The sequence below is a fragment of the Mytilus edulis genome, chromosome 10, assembly GCF_963676685.1.
Source record: "Mytilus edulis chromosome 10, xbMytEdul2.2, whole genome shotgun sequence".
Classification (NCBI taxonomy): domain Eukaryota; kingdom Metazoa; phylum Mollusca; class Bivalvia; order Mytilida; family Mytilidae; genus Mytilus; species Mytilus edulis.
In genome coordinates, this window is record NC_092353.1 from 52005710 (window position 1) to 52021740 (window position 16031).

The following is a 16031-nucleotide window of genomic DNA, read 5'->3' on the forward strand; positions in this document are numbered from 1 at the left end:
ATGCCGTCATTCTTTTCCTAAACTTTATAAATGTTTATATATTTGAATTTGAAATATTGATCATGGTATCATAAAACTTTAATTACAACTTGACGTGCGTACTTCTCGCAACTTTGGTGTGCTTTTCAATACCAACTTACTACGTGTGCGAGAGTCAGGCGAAAGGAATAATTAAACTCATAACTTCATATAAATAAAGTTGTTCTTTTCAATAATAAGAAATTGAAAAAAAAAAGACAATAAGTATCGATCAAAGATAAATCAGTTATTGAAAGCTAGTCCAAAGCTCAATTTCAACTAAAGTTAAAGACAAACAATGTTTTTTCTAGACTAAAATGTCAATTTTTGCATCCTTAACAGATTTAGTGTAAAGACGTATCAACAGTCGGATAAATGCATGACTTCTGTCAATGGCGCAATTCCAAAATACACAATAAATAATAGGTTTCAAACGGATGTTTGGGATCATAATTTCGTATAAGGGAAAACAGCAAAAATATAATGTTGTGTTTTTTTAAAAAATAATGCAGAAAAAATTTCCAATGGAAGTACCCTACTGATCAAGATCTAATAACAATGTTAAAGGCGAATGTTAAATGTATACCCTGTTTAAAGTAAACGTTTTTTTCTTCAAAGGACCGATACAGAAGCGACTACATGGATCGCATCTTAAATTACAAGCTTTACAAACAGCATCATCATATATTTTGTTATGTAAACATGTAAGGTGGAATCTTAAACAAAAACGGACTGTCAATAACTAGCACTATTAGACTGCTTTGTTTTACTTCGCTTTTTGTTTTCTGAAAGACTCCCCCCGTTTTACTTTGAATCCACCCTACGTCACGCCACTGTTTGCCTGGTATAAATGTATTACTTCCATAGAAATCTAAAAAATGGGTATAGTGTAAACTTAGGCTAGACTACTATCAAGAATTTCCAAAAAGTCCGGCCAGGCAGTAAAAAACAGAAAAATCAATTACCGGTAAAAATGGTTCGGTGCATAATATAAAGAACTGAATTGGAACCCTCTCTGTCCATTTAATCCGCCCCTGGTCTCAGACATAGGTCGACTTTTTCTTTATTCTACTTTGTCTAGATGTAAAGCGGGAGGGTAGAGATCTCAAACAACGTCACAAACTCCGCCGTATTTTGGGGCCTATCCCAAGTCAGTGGCATCTTGCCTTTATTAATCTTGTATGTTTTTTTTTAAATTTTAGTTCATTGTTTAGGCCGGTTTATGAAGACGTCTTTTTTCACTGAACTAGTACACATTTTTATTAATTAAGCAAGAGGCAAGCTGAAGCCCGCCTCCAGGTGCGGGATTTTCTGACTGCTTTGAAGACCCATTTGTGGACTTCGGCTATGTTCAGCTCATTGGTCGGGTTATTGTCTCTTTCACACATACCCTAATTCCATTCCCAGTTTTATTCATACAAACTGTTTCCGTCATTTGTGACAATTTTGTCCGTGGACATATTATATTTAAAGATTCCAAAAGTTTGAGTCCAGACAATCATCTTATATAAACTGCCGCAAGTTGATATTCAGTCATCGTCAAACTCTAAAATTATTTTCTTGTTTTTGTTTTTATTGATCTAAAGTAATCATTAGAGATATACCGGGCGTGGTGTTTTCTAGTATATAATTAACAATATTGATATGATAACTGCTATACCTTCTCACATAAGAATTTATCAATATAAATTTATCAAAGTTATGTAAACATTACCACTTGATAATAAACACACGTGTTGAATTGCATATAACAGATTAGCTTAGTTAAATTACGTTTTTTTTGTTTTTTTTTAATTTTTTTTTATAGTTTATCAGTAGGAGCTGACCATGATATTTGTGATAAATTTCAAATATTTGTTCTATAGTTTTGGCGAATGCATGTAGGTTTTTGAGATATTGTCTTTCGCCAGTTCAGCAAAGTTTCCCCATCATCTCAGGCCCAAAGGCGGACTTAGAGGGGACCACGTCGCCCCCTTCTGTGGAACAAATTTAGTATATTTTATAAGGAATCTCTAAATCATGAATGAAGCGCCCCTCTAGTCCGCAGTGTGCCCCTGAGCATTTCTGGATTCCGCCACTGTCTCCACCCTACAAATGTATGTTTCTTATGTAATTGAATTATATCAAGGATTTGTATAGAAATTAGTTATGACTTTAGAATGTTTATTCAAAATGAATGTCACATTTCGGTATTATTTGTATTTGCATGCATAACGAAAATTGTTCTATTCAGGTTTGATTTTTTTAGTCAAAAAGTCATTTTGAAAATTATCATGATTATTCAGATAAATTGCATGTGAAAATATAACAAACGCTTAAAAATTAACAAAACATATTTGTTCCTCATTGGCTGGGACTATTATTCTGATTTTATAGTACTGGGTCCTCCAATTATTAAGTTAAATCGTCTGTCGGATTGTGTATTTGTATTATTCCCCCCCCCCCTAAATATTTTTTTTGCCGATAACCATTCTGATTCCGTCTTGCTGAATAAGCATAACACTTTCATTGGTTGCTTTATAGGTGAACCCCGCCCACTTTAAAGTCAAGGACGTAGATCTCGGATTCTTTCTAGATTTTTCCGTCGCATCATCATGAATTTCATCATGGACGTTTTGGTAGCAACTTATCATTTATAGACAAAATTTCCGTGTAAATCATTAAAATTAGACATTTTTTTCAACAAATGACAAAGGTAAGTGTCACAAAACACAATTTAACACATATAACCCTCAGATATCGTCTCCAACGGGTGAAATAAACGGAAAACCCCCTTGCAGAAGATGTCATGACATCCGGCACAAGGACTTCGGATCAGCTGATTTATAAAGATTGTGAAAAAAGTATACGTATTGCACTTTTTTGCGGAAATTACCTTAAGGAAAGATAGTATAAAGTATAACTGTAACTAATGTATCCAAAGTATTATTATTTTCACAGGTGCGTACAATACTTCTCTTCTTCATTAAATTCAAGTTACCCCCTGGCCCTATCATCAACCTCTCCTCATATGAGGGGGCGAGGGGTATCGGGACCGTTTGCCCTAGGTCCGTTCGCTTTGTTGGTTGTATGAAAGTAAGTGACACATCTCCATAAATAATGCTGATTAGGATGTACAGGGATACCACTGCACCCTGGCAGATCTCAAAGAGTGCTCCGATTAACAGAGGTACTACCGGTCGGACATCCATACATGTATACCAGTACATTGTACAAGCATCTCTTCTGTAAAGATGATTCAGTGTGTATACAAATCATAGGTGTGACAGTGAAGTACACAAAATTAATACACTATAGTTATTTTCCTGCCATTACTGTTAAATATTCCATAAAATTTTGATGTCATTCAAGAAATTTTCTGACTCAACAAAAGTGAATGTTGTATGATGTCAATTATTTAAATGTCCCAAAATCTCAATCAAATTTTGCTGATTGTAAAAGAGCAATAAGGTCTTTTAAGATGGTGCATGATGATATTATATCTTTGTATACCACATACTAGGCACATACTTATTACTAGGCAGGATATTTATTACTATAATTTCCATGAAGATTCAGTTTTCTATTTGTTAAAACAGCTTTATATTTCAAAGATAGAATACTTTAATACTTCATACCTTGTACAGTGGAGGATCCAGAAATTTTCATAAGAAGGGGCCCACTGACTGCCTAAGAGGGGGTGGGGGGCCTGCTTCAGTTATGCTTCAGAGATTCCTTATATACATTTTGTAATGAACCAAATTTTTCCCACAAAAGGGGAGGGGCTCAGGCCCCTTGAAAAATCCTCTAAATTTGCCTATATATGGAGATGACTTATGTTACAATGTTTCACATGCATTCAGCTGTTGTCCTTGTCATCATTTTTGTTATTCAGAGCACATGACTGCTTGGAAAAAATGTAAAAGGTACTAGTTTTTATAATATCATTTGAATTTTATGTCATTATGAGTAACCATAAAAAATGATTCTGTAGAGTTTGTAGTTAATGGTCAGTTAGTTGTTGTGGTAAGGTCAGATTCTCAATTACTTTGAGCAAAAAATGAGCTGCAAATGAAAGGCAGCGTTGTGAAGGGTGCATACATAAATTAGAATTTGACCTCATTTTCATAGATCATTGATGATGTTAATAGATAATAAGAAGCTTATTAAGATGTGGTATGAGTACCAATGAGACAACTCTCCATCCAAATCACAATTTGTTAAAGAAAAAAACATTATTTTAAGGTCAAAGAATGGTTTTCATCACAGAGCCTTAAAGTTGGCTAACATTAAATAGCAAGTTAATTTGGTACCTGTAGTAAACAATTATTTTAAAGACTTTCAACAGAAAATTAAACCTGATCAGTATTAAGATAGATAGGACATTTGTCTTGTAAGCAGACAAGACATTTTAGCATGTTCAATTTTGTTATATATTGACTCATCAATTGGTTATTTGTAAGTAACAAATCATCAGCTCCACTAAGCTGGGAGATCTGTGAGGATGTCTTTTTAATGAAAATTTGTAATGCAGATAAACAAGCAGAAGGGGGTGAAATCAGAGTGATTTTTTTGTCAAAAAGGGATATTTTGACTTGCAGGAGACATATATCCAAAGGGGTATTTTAAAAATTTATAAAAAAAAAAGAGGTATTCTCCGTTCTAGAACTAATGCGTAGGCAGGTATGCAATATTGATAAAAAAAACCATTTACACCGTGTACACACAAATATATGTATTATATAACATACAATATATTACACATAACAATTTTTACGTCACAATTAAAACTTACCAAATACAGCATCATAACAATGGTTCTATATTCGGATAGAATCGTGACGTAAAGTTTACAATGTTGTGAATTGTTCATTGTGATTTTAGCTCTGTTTCAAATTATTTACATAAACATGAGGTCAGAATTTTCAATAAAAATGCAATTCGATGGTATTTCATAACATACTACACAGTATTTGTGCACACAAGGTAATTTTGTTTATAAAACCTTTTTTGGTGCTGGATGTCCACAATGAATGATGGTTATTTTTCGTAATTCACTCTGAAATTAATATCTCGCTGTTTATCAATATCCAAGTTGATATGACATTAACAAAGATCTGAGTGTATCCTCTTATTACCATGTTTCACAGTGAGTCACTAAATGCCAGTTAACTGAATTATCTTGTGTGTACATTGCCTCATCATATAAACATATTTTTTATCATTCAAATTTATTGTTATAAACAGGCCAACAAATTTTGTATGAAACTGTTATTTCATTTTTCACAGAATGTAGTTTTTGTCAATTTTCAAATTACAAAATTAAAACCAAGATTTTTTTTCTCTTCTTTGATGTTTTGAAAAATCGCTGCTGATGTCTTATTATGAACAAGTGTATGACTATAGTATATTAGACTATATAGTATAGAACCAAGGCCTAGTAAGTAAGTAATTTTTATTGGTTTGAAATCCAAAATTACAGGATTGATACCAAGACAATACACATTGGTTATACACAAACATACAAACATATATATCATACCAAATTCATAAACATTGTATATGTGCCTAGTTGATAGTTATGTATTGAGCATTTATTGGTATGTTTTGTTTCTATTTATAGATACATCCATGGCAAGTGGAGTTAGAGATGAGGATTCTCTTCGTCTCGTTCATTGTTTATCTACGCGAAATGAGTCTATTAGAAAACAGGGTCTGAACATGATATCCAAACTAACAGACTCCTGGATTGAAGGTTATGGAAGCCCTGTAAATAGCATATATATGAGCAATGGACAGAAAAACGGTACATCTATGAGCAATGGAAAGAAAAATGGTTCTCATCCTCTTCTGAAGGAACATTTACCAGACTTTGTTAGATTGGCATATGAGTGTCCTTTTGAAGATGTACGGGAGTTTTTCTGTGAATTGATAGCAGATATTCAGGTTAGTACATTAACAGTATATATGTGTATTGCAGAGTTGAATCATCAGGCACTGATATTTTTTCCTTAAATACTCTGTGAATAAAAGGGTGAGTCCCTGGACCCTTCCAAAAAGTGTAAGTGGAAACCCTGTCAAATTTCTAATGTGACGAACCAGTCTTTGTCATTTTGTAAGGCTGAATCTTATAGAAGGTAACTTTCTTAGAGCATTAGTTTAACAAGTTTATTGTACCTAATTAATTTTAGGGGAATCTAAAACTTAATGAAGGGACAATTGTTTAAAAAAGTCCTTGCCACAGCAGACATTTGGATATTAAATGTTTTGTACGCCATTAGTGTGTATTGACTACAAGTTTTATTCATGGTGATGGTAAGTTTCTGCATTAAGGCATACAGACAAAAATGTATAGCATTTCATTTTGTTTGTGAATGATTAACATGATTAAGTTTGGTTAGTCATTGACTTCCATAGTCACTGCTTCTTAGCAAGTTTGACACAGCATTTTTATTTCACCTCTTTTTCAATTCTGATACTCATTCAGAATAAGGAATGTATATTTTTCATACATTTTAGGGCCTAGCCTTGTACTGAAGAAAATATAAATTCAGTAATGAAGAGAAAGCTGTCTTAAAACATAAAGGGGTCTTCAAACACATCACCTGTGGTAGAGTCAAGTGTCAGATACGTTTTGTAATTTTGTTTCCTCCCATAAATTTTTATGTATATGGCTCTCAAAATAGTCTGTCAAGATCAAACTGTAGTTCGGAGAGTTCACTGACATCTTGTTTTCTAACCTTGCCAATCTTGATCAACATGTACTTCCACTTAAAAAATGAAGTGGTAAAAATATTCAAAAGTACATGTATTTACACAGAACCTAGGCTACTGTACTAGTTCTATGGTTTATCTGATCTACTACATGTATCTTATATAGAAAAGTTGCATTTCACTTTGTCCTTGATAAATCAGGTTCCACTCGACAGATAATCTTTTTACTAGAGTTATGGCAGCATAACATTTACATGTATTGAAGGTTAAATACTAGAGCAATGACTCTTCCAAACATTTTTTTGAATAAATTCAACAGTCTGACAATGACCTATAGTTAAGTTTTAGGAAATTTACTTTCAACAGCCATGTATCTAGATAAGGAAATAGTGAAATTGAATTAAAATAAAAATCATTAATTTTTTACACAGAGTTTAAGAATACTGTTGAAAGTTTACCCTCTGATCATGAGTTAAGAATAAAATGAAAAAAATGCTCTGATGCCTGTCTGCCTTATTTTGGGACTGAATAAGACAAATTTATACTACTGGCTTATTGCTTTCCTCTTTAATATGATTGAATTTTCCCCCCGTGGTTTCATTGGCATGATGAAAACAAATTCAGTAAAACAAAGTAAAAGATCCATACAATCATAACTGCAGAAATTTGTTCAGTTGAATCTGGAACATAGGAACAAAGGTAAGACATGTATTGGGGTTTCGATCCAATTCCTTTCATTTAACTGACTCAATCAGTGATTTCTATGATAGCCTAGTATTGGATATTGGGGGTTTGGTTCCGCAGCTATATCAAATCCAAAACCTTAACATTTGTATTTACTGCTTCTAGGCAAAGCACACAAAATTTTTAAGAACAGCAAAGTAAGCTCAAAGACAGAATACATGTAATGTTTCCTGGTTACAGGGTGACATGCGATCCAGGGGGCCCTGGGGTGCCTGAGCCGCCCCTTTTTGTGGGAAAAATTGGGTTGATTATATAGGGAATCACTGAAGTATGACTGGAGCAGGCCCCTCCTTAGGTCAGTGAGCGGACCCCCCTTATGAAAAGTTCTGAATCCCCACTGAACCTTATGAACTACAAATACATTTGTAAATTGTAGCACCTTAAAAGTCTTTCAATTACAAACCTGAGGGTTCATATTCATATCAACATGTTCATGATGTTATGTACATGTCCTGATGTGCAGGACTGAGGCAGGGGCGGATCCAGCCATTTAAAAAAAGGGGGGGTGGTCCCAACTACATGTCCCCATTTAAATGCATTGATCGTCCAAAAAAGAGGGGGGTTCAAACCCCCAGAACCCCCTGGATCTGCCACTGTGAGGAAATATTTGCCACTGGTTGCTAAAATTATTTTTCATGCCAATTTTTATCATCAAGTCCTTAGAGGTAATTTTGTAAGTTTGTTTGATCTCAAAAATAATATTGGCAGTATTGCAACACCTGCAAGTCATTGCCTTCACTTGAGATTGGCTGCTCTTCTGCCAGAGCAATTATAGTTTCATCACCTTTCGATTTATCAGATAAAAATTATCACTTGAAAGAAATGCATGCTTTTGTATCATATGAATGATGTTTTTTATAACAGTCAAATAATGCATTGTATAGTTACATATACTTCAAGAACTGAAACAATTTCATATGAATATGATTTATGTTCTTTCATTGAAGCTAATTATCTATTTACTAGGACTGAGTAATTAAACTTAAATAGTTGAAGGCAAATTTTCCACTATAGTATCATTATTGTACTACTACTAATTTTGAAAAGTGAAAGTTCCTTCAAATGAAACATTTTTTCTCGTCCTGAACATGCATGAAATACTTGCCACTGGACGTTGATCAACCAAATATTTATAAATCAATCAAACCTGACATTGACTAAAGAATACTAATTTATGTCATTTTCAGTCTAAAATACCAGTTTCTGTGGTTAATAGTCTATAGCTAAAATCTTACTGTCAGAGCTTTAGTCAAACACCTTGTCTTTTTAGTTCTGTTTAATGTTTTTGAACAATTTCAGAAAGAAATTGTTGATGACATTGAATTACCAAAATAATAAAAAGTTTATCATCTTTGCACATAGTGAACAGTCAATGAATGTGAACGAAATCGAAAAGCAATTTGCACGTACTAGGTACACTTACACTTGTGATGCTAACAAACATGTAAACAATAGAGAAGGAAGATGCTAGATTGATAAACATGTTGTCTTTATTAATGAGCTGTTAATATTATTTACATAATACAGGATTTACATGTAATTCCTTCCTGACATGATTTATCATATTGTGTGTAAGCAAGGATAAAGCTATGACCTATGACAGCACGTCATAGTAGCTTCTGCTTTTGATGATAGTAACTTGATTTAGCTATTTAGTTGAAAAAATAACTAGCTATTATTGGCCAAGCAGTGACTAATGAAAGGATTCTATCCTTTCAAAGTTTGTTTACTGTGGATTCATTAATATTCACTGGAAACCAATTTTTGTGAATTTCATGGTTACCATGGTTACCTGAGAACCATAAATTCTAATGAACAGCGAATTTCAAATTTTCTATAAGAATGTATGCAGACTTTTGCAAAACCACGAAATAAAATATCCAAGAAAATGCAAATTTTCCTCCCCCCTCCTTCAGATCCGCATATTCTCAAAGACACATGAACTGTTCTAATTTTTATACTACTGCAATTTTTTTTTTGCATCGTATATTATGCTATCATGTCTATGTCGTTCTCCGAAGACGCTTTTAGTTTCCGGACAATAACTTTAGTTTTAGTGAATGAATCTCTATAAATATTTACCAGAAGGTTCAATACCACTAAAGGAAGGTAAAGATTGATTTTTGGGGTGATTGTCCCAATAGTTAAGTAATTAGGGGCCAAAAAGGGGGTCCAAAATGAGTATTTTTGCAGTTTTCAAACAATAACTAGTGTTTAAGTGTATGAATCTCTCTGAAATTATTCCACAAGTTTCCATACCACAAAGGGATGGTCAGAATTGATTTGGGGGGGGGGGGGGGGGGGTTTATGGCTCAAAATATTTAGGAATTAGGAGCAAAAAAGGGGAAAACTAGGTTTTTCTGGTCAATGGACAATTAAGACAATATAAAAGCAGTATTACCTTTAGAGTTATTCAAATACATTTAACATAAATTGGGTATATTCATGCAGATACAATGTATTCCTCCGTTACAGTTCTTGTAATTATGTATGAAGGAATGTCAGGTTTTGGACTAATTGCAAAAAAGGGTGGTGGTACATGTAGTACAAATGTATTTTTCATTTTTTTTTTCCAAATTTCTTAAATTCCAAATTTTTGAAAAGTTTGAAGCAGAAATCGTTAATTGCACAATATTGCGCAATAGATTTGTAAGATATTGACATTTTTTTGTGTCAGAAACTCATATAATGTCAAAACTTTATCACAATCCAAATTCAGAGCTGTATCAAGCTTGAATGTTGTGTCCATACTTGACCTAATTTTTCAGGGTTTGATATCTGCGCCATTCTGCAGTCGTATAAAGCTGTGCCCTGCGGAGCACCTGGTTTGTACATGTATTAAATAATTAAAAATGTCTTTAACCTGAACGAAATGAATTATATAAAAATATATAAATTTAAATAACACCATTGCTTTTTAATCAGATTATAATTGCGACTTTAAAATTAAAAAAAGAATCGTCTATTCGCATTGTTGGGACCTTAATCCCTAATTTTTTTTGTACGCAGTGGATATGTAATTATAATCACGTTTGTACTTAATCACTCATTATAAGCACTTGATCTTTTTCACCTCACATGTATACTTTATGCAGTACAGTGAGGTTTGTAAACAAATGTAACTTGTCACCTGTCCAGGCCAATCGTCATTTTTGGGTCGCAAGTTCAGTAATCCCTGGTTTACAAAATGTATTGATGTAATCTGAGCTATAAACGATTAATTTTGAACATGAATATTGAGTACTGTAAGTTTCAAATTATATGCCTTTGAGAGTGTATGTTTCATTTAGATACCCTGTGACCGGGTACTGATCCCAGTAGTAATTAACTTTGATGTAAAATACTTGACTTTAAGGCCAATTAAAAATGTATTTATGGTTCCAGTTATCCTACCTACATTTTAGTGGAAATAATAGCCTCACCCCTGGGAACAGTATATCTGACAGTATATATATGTGCCTACCTACTCCAAATATTTTTTTGGTCATTTTTCATTAAGCACTATTGAAGTCAGAATGTTGCTTCCATAGACTTAATGTAAAAAAAACTCATAAAATAAAAAAAATTCCTACCTAACCTACACTTACGTTTTTTTTTTATGTAACTAGAATCACACATACAATTTATTTGGCCTTAGAAGGTACATTGTCTCTAATAAAGATGTATGTGACAGCCAGCATATTTTGCTGAGCTGTCATTATTTGTCAAGGTCTGGACTCAGTGTAGCGTGTACTTTTCTTTTAACTACCTACCTTTTTACAATTTGTAATCCTAGCTACAAGTACATAACACACAAAGGGTTTGAAAAAAATCTATCAGACATGAAAAGCAAATATGTATCTCTGAGGAGCGGAATGGGAAGTTAAAGTGATTTGTCACTTTCTGTATGGTGTATTCATATATTTTCAAGGGAACAAATTGCGTGGATTGAGGACAAATAGAAATAAGAAGAGGTGGTATTTGTGCCAATTAGACTAAAGTGGCGGATCCAGAACTTTTCCTAAGGGGGGGCCCGCTGACTGACCTAAGAGGGGGCCCCCTCCAGTCATGTTTCAATGATTCCCTATATAATCAACCAAATTTTTCCAACGAAAGAAGGGGCCCGGGCCCCCCAGGGCCCCCCTGGATCCGCCTATGGACTACTCACACAATCCAAATCACAATGTGTAAAAAAGTAAACCATTTTGGGTCAAAGTACAGCTTCAACATAGAGCCTAAGCTCACATCTAACAGCAATCTATAAAGGGCCTAGAATTAAATAGTGTTAAACAATTCAAAAATATTTTTGTAGATAATTGATTTAATGGATTTGTCAAAGTCTATATAAAAGCCTATCGATTGAAAATTTCTTTTTTCGTTGAACATTTAAGTTTGTGCTTGACATCAATCCCTATATGAAATCCAGGAAAATTGATATACCACAAGATATAAACACAGCTTCTGAACAACTACACTGATATTTATTAATCCTTCCCTTGTTAGAACAATTCTGTATCTTTTGTGATACTTAAAGATGGCTTTTAATTAAGGGAAATCTTAAAAATTAATTATTTCAAGAGTCTTGTATGTGAGCATTGATGATGCAAGTATGATCTTGTTAGGACCTTTTTCAGGTTTTATCATTGAATTTATAAAGATTAGATAAGCTGTAATGGGGTATTTCAACCATTCATCTTTAAACACATACTATAAGACTCCTACTTGCTTTAAGATAGACTAGGTTTTGACCATGGTATAACTATTTTGTCATGGCCTTTGTCCTGTTTGTTGTGACAAACTCATCTAGAATTGTTTTTTTTTGCAAAGTTGATTTTCTGCACTTTTAAAAGCTATCCCTATTTGATAAAAGTCTAATGAGAGAGTATATTTTTTCCTGATTTTATCTAGTAATCAAAGCTAGCAAAATCCCTCCATCAAATTTCGTAATTTAGCAGATTTTCAACCCAACAACTAAATCTTTAACTTGCTAAACTGATTTACAAGTTTCTGTATGAATTAGATTTTGTCACCTTAACAGTTCAAGATACAGATTTATGATTAAAAGTAAACTATAAATTTTGTTGTATTTGTTAAGAGTAGCAGATCAAAGGCTTGGATAAGCAAATAAAACTTGAAAAAATTAAACAGTATCAAAACTCCGCATGAGACCTCAAATGATTAACTTAAAAACAAGTTTAGTGCATTGTCATGAACACTATGTATGATCTACATTTTATTCTAACAATTTAGTTGTTTACTAGCCTCCAATAAAATAAGACAAACTTAAAAAAAAGAATGCATCAAAATTAGTATAGATAGGTTTAGCTAATTTATTATCAAAATTGTCTTTTTTAGAGGCCATAGCCACGAAGACTAAATTGATAACGAGTCGATTCTACTTTCAGTGGCAGATCCAGAAATTTTCATAAGAGGGGGCCCGCTCCAGTCATGCTTCAATGATTCCCTATGGCAGATTTTACAGTATTGTGTTCTGTCTCCTACTTTCATGTTGCTAATGTGACGGAGACAAAAATGAGTAACATTAGCGACATTTGGACATGTCACATGAGCAACAACATCTTTAAAAGTTAAAATGTATGCACACAGTGATGTTTAATATATGCCTGGAGTAATAAAATTGTACAGTCTGGTTTAGAATTTCTAAATATACAGAATGTCATTTGCAGGTGTACTTTATATCAAATGAATACACAAGAAACCAAAAAATTAGTAACGTTAGCGACATTTGGACATGTCACATGAGCAACAACATCTTTAAAAGTTAAAATGTATGCACACAGTGATGTTTAAAATATGCCTGGAGTAATAAAATTGTACAGTCTGGTTTAGAATTTCTAAATATACAGAATGTCATTTGCAGGTGTACTTTATATCAAATGAATACACAAGAAACCAATTCGTAATAGTAACATTAGCAACATCTACTATCATGACATTATGTTTTGTTGCGAACGTCTTTTTGATGGACGGAATACATTTAAGGTCCTCTTGTAACGATATTACATACAACTTACCTTCTTTGCTTCCCCATCATGTGAAGGAACTGACTCCGAATCTATTTCTGCAAAGGGCAATATCGTAACTCCTATACAGGAGAGTTACAGATATAAATATATGTTGCTCACGTGACACTGATTTGGACGGAAACCTCGAACAGTAACGTTCGCAAAAAATAAAACAGCCAATGATATTGATTCCTCAAGTCCTTTGACCCCCTTACGTCATCCAAATTTAATATGATTGCTATTTTCAATTATTTATAAAACCCGGGATAAAAATAACTACAATGGGCTGTCTGAGAACTAACAAGAAAATTGCGATCGTGACATACCATAATGGACGGAAAAGACGTGACGTTAGCAACAATATTATTAAATTACCTTTTTTAGCCTTTACCAATAAAAATCTGCCTTAAAGTTATGATTAAAACACAAAAGAAGACTTTGTATTAAAATATAAGTCCATGTTATTAGGCTCCACTTATAAATAATACTTCAAAATTCCACTCCAAATAAGCTGGATGTCAGTAAAGTAGGTCATGATGTCTATTCCATGTCCAATATTTTGAAATTGAAAACCCTCTAATTCTAACATAAAACACAAACACAGGGTAATTTTTATTTTTATTTACTCAGAAAGACACATTTTATTCAATAACATAATGCATTACTCCATTACACAGTCTGTTTCACAGTTTCAGCAATTGCTTTTTTGATGGATACAAAAAACAATAATTCCTTCTTATTGTAAAATCTGCCCTATATAGTCAACCAAATTTTTCACCCCCTCTGAAAGTATCAATTTATATGGAAAAAAGACGAAGCTATATATAGCTTAGGGTATGTATAGAATGAGGAACTATTACTTAGGCTTTTACAATGTATTTTGCGTTTTAACCTTTAACTTACATTTTTGTACTCTAAGATATCCTATAAATTTAAAAGCTTGAAATAGTTTGATGTGACTGACATATTATTTATAATTAGCTAGTGATACCATCCTTTTCACATTGGTGGTCATGTCTTCTATGTTTATGTCAGGACATATAATTGTATAACAGCTTTTTGAAAGGTGACACGCTTGATAAAAATCTTGATTGACAATTTGAGTGACACTGTACTGAGTGCACTTATATACTTCTCTAGACACAACCCAGTTTCTGTAAGAGATGAAAGAGTTGGTAAAACAGGAGGGACCAGGGGAATTGAAAACGGTTTTAAGATAAAGGGGACAACAAAAAGTAACAAAAAATATCATTAAAAGAAATTTTGATCTATATTGTGTAGAAAATTTAAAGGAAGTAATAAGACAGCAACTGTGCAACACAATAGAACATAAAAAGACTCGACTACTTGAAACCCGAATTGAAATGGATGGCTGAGAATATATCATATCTTAATCATAAGAGACTTTTAAAGTAGTGATTTTCGTGAGGGACTGATTTTCACTGTTCTGAAAATTAAGATATATGTTAACCTTAGCCATCTTTATAAATATTGGGCTATCAAGAAACTAAAGACCTTTTTTAAGGGAAATAATTACAAAAAAATCACTGGTATGCTTGTGTCAACTTATAAATATCATGAATATGTTTCAAGTTTACTTGTAACACAGATTTTTCAAATTCTGTATCACATGTAAGTCCTAATTAATCAGTCCCTGCCCGTAATCAAACTATCCTACTTGTAAGGGCCATAAATTCTAACACACTAAATATATATAATAGATATGATAGTACGCCAATCAGACATCTCTCCATCCAAGTCATAATTTGTAAAAGTACACCATTATAGGTCAAAGTACAGTCTTAAACATGAAGCCTTGGCTTACACTGACCAGCAAGCTATAAAGGGCTCCAAAAAATGACTAGTGTAAAACAATTCAAACGGGAAAACAAACATTCAAATGTATATAAAAAAACAAGAGTTTAAGTTTCTTTATAACAAGTAATCTCCCTTGACCTAGGTCTATCAAGGTCGGTAGAGGTATTTGTTATGCAATTGTATAAGCATTGGCACATCTTATTTAAATGTAGATTTTTTATACCCGAGCTTTAAAAAAGGGGGTATAATAAATACTGTTTCAGGATTTATATAAGTCAGTTATACTGTGTGATGTGTTTTCGGATTCATGAATCACTCAACAACTTCATTTAGGCAGGGGGTATCATCAGTGAGCGCAGTAGCTCACAATTTAACTTGTCCTAACCCTGCTGCCATTATAAGTAATGTTCCATTGGTTAGATAGCATGTTAAAAGTGCTGCCATTTAAAGTACACTATCAATATTACGTCATCTGTTTCAACAGTTTATTTTTAATGAACAATAGAATTTCACAAAAATTGAACTAAGTGTTTCTTGCATGTCTTGTTAAATAATGAAACCTGCACTTTATAATTTATAGCTCCTATTCAAACAAATTAAAAGTGTTATTTTATGTTTAAGTCACCATGACACAAAATCTAGGGTAATTTATTTTCACAAGTCTAAAAATGATTTATCGCCTGTTGTGAGCCTTATCTTATATGGTTAAAATTATATTTTTGTATAATATATGTCAAGGATTTTTACAATAGA

General features: G+C 33.0%; 1 protein-coding gene across 3 annotated transcripts in view; it reads left to right on the forward strand.

Moving 5' to 3' along the window:
- Positions 1-2577: 2577 nt before the first annotated feature.
- LOC139491457 (sestrin-3-like) overlaps positions 2578-16031 on the forward strand; it is a 58107-nt gene continuing 44653 nt past the window's right edge. For 2 of the 3 annotated variants that reach the window (XR_011656543.1, XM_071279159.1), the window contains exons 1-2: positions 2578-2713; positions 5621-5943. Coding sequence is in view for 2 of the 3 variants with exons in the window: in XM_071279159.1 (XP_071135260.1) it covers positions 5629-5943 (315 nt within the window). In the remaining variant the exon portion in view is untranslated. Of the gene's footprint in view, positions 2959-5620; positions 5944-16031 lie in introns of all 3 variants that reach the window. The other variant, XM_071279160.1, reaches the window with a different exon arrangement.